Genomic DNA, 3758 nt, shown 5'->3' with positions numbered 1-3758 from the left:
GCCCCCCAACAGGCCCTGCTCTGTATGTGATGGGGTAGAGCCATAACCTCCTCATCGGCCCTGCCCTGAGTGTGACAGTGGCGGCGCCCCAACCCCCTGATTGACCCTGCTCTTTGGGTGATGAGGGTGGCACCCCAACCCCCTGATCCACTCTGCCCTGAGTGTGACAGGGGGCGGTGCCCCAACTCCCCTATCTGCCCTACTCTGTGAGTGACGGGGGGAGCTCCTCAACCCCCTGATCGGCCCTGCTCTGTGCATGACAGCGGGGAGCTCCCCAACCCCCTGATTGCCCCTGCTCTGTGCATGACAGGGTACGGAGCCCCAACCCCCCTGATGGGCCCTGCTCTGTGCGTGATGGGGGTGGCGCCGCAACCTCCCCATCAACCCTGCCTTAAGTGTGACAAGGGGCGGTGCCCCAACCCCCCAATCGGCCCTACCCTGAGCGTGACTGAGGGTGGCATCGCAACCTCCGGATCTGCCCTGCTCTGTGCATGACAGGGGAAGGCACCCCAACTTCCCAATCAGCCCTGCTCTGAGCCGGACCAGGGACTGCACCTAGGGATTGGGCCTGCCTTCTGCCACCCGGGAGCAGGCCTAAGCCAGCAGGTCGTTATCTCCCGAGGGGTCCCAGACTGCAAGAGGGCACAGGCCGGGCTGAGGGACCCCCTCTCTCCCCCCCAAGTGCACAGATTTTTGTGCACCGGGCCTCTAGTATATTTCATAACAAGTGATCTAGAAAAACTTTTAAGCAAGAATTCATAGCACATTTCAAATGGTTATAATTATTAAAGTGTGAAGGTGAAATACATGTAAGATCTTCATCTCTTTAGCAGGTTAGAAAATCTGATTTGTGACCTGGACCTAACCCTCAGCTAATTCCTTCCAGGTGAAAGTATCAGCTTAAAGACAGATGCTATGTTATTTAAACCTACAGAGCAGAAACTCAAAGTCGATTTTTGTTTTTATGGTAATGGTTGTATTTAGATAGTAACTTAGACTTCGTTTTCCTTTTCTGACATGGACTCATCATTGAGACTTACTCTCCCTGAGATAGTTTTAATAGCAGTACCTTAAAAGTTTACTAGATTGTACTTGTGCAGTCAGGTCTGGAGGACCAAGAAGCCATTTGGTCTCTTTGCATTAATCTCTTCGGATTTATTGTTTGTGGACTCCAAGTGTAAGTTTTAGAAAGCAGTGTTTTCCCCAAGGGCTTGAAAGCTCTAACTTTTACCTTTTGGCCTAACTTATCCCCACACTTGACAACGTCACATAGATGCACACGAAGTATTCTCGGACAGAACAAAGCTCTGGGTTCTCCTCCCCTGGCCTGCTTCCTCCTTGTCTTTGTAGAGGTGCCATTCTCCACCTGATTCTTTAAGCCAAAGCTTTGATTCCTCTTTTTCTTTCTACTTTAGTATAATCCACGAGCAAGGCCTGTTGATCTGCTTCCCAATCCGTTCACTTCTCTCTCCACTCCACACTCTTGCTCCAGCCTCTGCTGTCTCTTTCTTGGACCTCTCACACTCTCTGTGCATCTGCTCTGCTGCCCCCACAGCATTCTCTACACAGCATGCAGTCAGTCGTCTTTGTTTTTTCTTCAGCTGTGATAATGTGTGTTATTCTTTTGCTTGAACCTTGCGATGATTTCCCATCTCACTTGGGATAAAACCCAAATTCCTCAGGCTTTGTTCAGGAGAGTTACTGTGATGAAGTACTCATCAAAACTTACTTAAATCTCCAATCACACCAGTTCTGTTCTCTGTCTTCCACTCTGTTCCTCATTTTTCTGTGTCTCTTTCTCAGTTTGCTTCTGTGTGTGTGTCTCTGTCTTCTGAGTTATTTTCGCTATTGCCGAGGCTTCCTTCCTTTCTCTCTCCTTTTTGAATAATATAACGCGAAATACTATTTTATTTCATGATTAGTCTTGTTTTCCTGCTTTTATCTTTAAAAACAGATAAGCAAAATAATTTGTTGCTCTCAAAAGAGAAAAAGGTTAAATGCTTATTATTGTTGTTTTTAAACATATGGGTTGCTGTGTTGAATATTCCTTGTCCTGGGAGCAGGGTGGTTGGCTGATCTGCCTACGTCAGCATCACTGCTGAGGGAGTATGAGGATCTAGAGATCTGTGCTATCCAATGTGATAACTCCTAACCATGTGCAGTTATTTAACTTTAATTATAATGCGATAAAAGTAATTCTTCAGTTCCTCAGTTGCACTAGCTATGTTTCAAGTGCTTAGTAGCCACAGGTGGCCAGTGGCTGCTGCATTGGCCGGCTCACGTAGGACATTTCCATCACTGCAGGTGGTTTAATTATATGGAGCCACTGTGACTTTTATACTCATTAACCAAAAGTTCTATTTAAAAATTTTTCTAAAAAGCTACAACAAAACATTTAAAAAATTATGTGAGCTTACATCACTACCGGTAACTGATCTTATCAGAGAATGGACACATGAAATGAAAATCTTTTTTTACAAAGAACAGGATTCTTATAGTGCATATTGGGTCACAAAGCAATTGGGGAATTTGTTTAAAAAGCTTGATGTGCTTTTCATTTTTATTTCAGATGATCCTGTACATGCAGCTCCCACCACTTCTACGCGTGTGTTTTATATCAGCGTAGGGGTTTGCTGTGCAGTAATATTTCTCGTAGCAATAATATTAGCTGTTTTGCACCTTCATAGTATGAAAAGGATTGAACTGGATGACAGGTATTGTACATATTTTGGGAAAGTAAGGAAATAAAAGCAGTTATCTGCATTTACCTGGGAGCCCACAGACACCCATGCACGCTTGGTGTACAGTGGTGCAAGGGAGGGAGGGAAGATGATGAAGCCCCTAAGCAAAGGAAAAATTACTGTCTTTGTGATTGCTGTCGTTGTGTTTCTCTAATTTTTTTTTAATTTGTGAAGTCAGAAATTACAGTTTATTAGTTGGTAGAGAAGTTGAGATCAAAATTTTCGCCTCAGCCGCTTTGATGTGACCCTACACCAGACTCCTGGTACCTTTTAAAAATAGCCCTATTTCTTCCTCCTACTTAGTTCCTCTATCATTATCCATCTGTCCATTCATCCATCTACCCATCCATCCATCCAATAACATTTCTTTAAAAAAAAAGATGTTTTTATTGATTTTAGAGAGAGAAAGGGATAGAGAGATAGAAACATTGGTGAGAGGGAAACATTAATCAGCTGCCTCCTGCAGGTCCCCTACTGGAGATTGAGCCCACAACCCCGGTCACGTGCCCCGACCCGGAATCAAACTGGTGACCTTTTGGTTCATGGGTCGACGCTCAACCACTGAGCCATTGTGGCCGGGCCCCTGTAAACATTTGTTGAGAACCTGCTATAATTTAAACCATTGGTTCTCAACCTGGTTGCACGTTAGAACCATGGATAAACTTTTAAAACATACCAGTCCTTAGGTCCCACCTTCCAGAGAGTCTGACATAATTGGTCTGAGGTGGTGTTTGGGCATCATTTTTTTTTCTTCTTAAAGCTTCCTGGATGATTTTAACGTGTAACCTTTGAGATAAACTAGGTCAGTGATCGGCAAACTGCGGCTCGCGAGCCACATGCGGCTCTTTGGCCCCTTGAGTATTGCTCTTCCACAAAATACCGACTTCTGTGCATAGGCCACGAAGTTTCAATCGCACTATACATGCGCGCCCGCACGTGGTATTTTGTGGAAGAGCCACACTCAAGGGGCCAAAGAGCCGCATGTGGCTCGTGAGGCGCCGTTTGCCGCCCACTGCC

At 45.4% G+C, this 3758-nt stretch overlaps 1 protein-coding gene across 5 annotated transcripts in view; it reads left to right on the top strand.

The window, feature by feature from the left end:
• The window catches only part of RYK (receptor-like tyrosine kinase), a 62032-nt gene that overhangs the window by 17379 nt on the left and 40895 nt on the right, over positions 1 to 3758 (top strand). For all 5 annotated transcript variants that reach the window (XM_015561375.1, XM_015561374.1, XM_015561376.1 and 2 more), the window contains one exon: positions 2570 to 2714. In XM_015561375.1, coding sequence (XP_015416861.1) covers positions 2570 to 2714 — 145 coding nt within the window. The remainder of the gene's footprint in view (positions 1 to 2569; positions 2715 to 3758) is intronic.

The sequence above is a fragment of the Myotis davidii genome, unplaced genomic scaffold, assembly GCF_000327345.1.
Source record: "Myotis davidii unplaced genomic scaffold, ASM32734v1 scaffold415, whole genome shotgun sequence".
Classification (NCBI taxonomy): domain Eukaryota; kingdom Metazoa; phylum Chordata; class Mammalia; order Chiroptera; family Vespertilionidae; genus Myotis; species Myotis davidii.
Note: the sequence above shows the minus strand (reverse complement) of the source record. Positions and strands in the feature narration are given on the sequence as shown.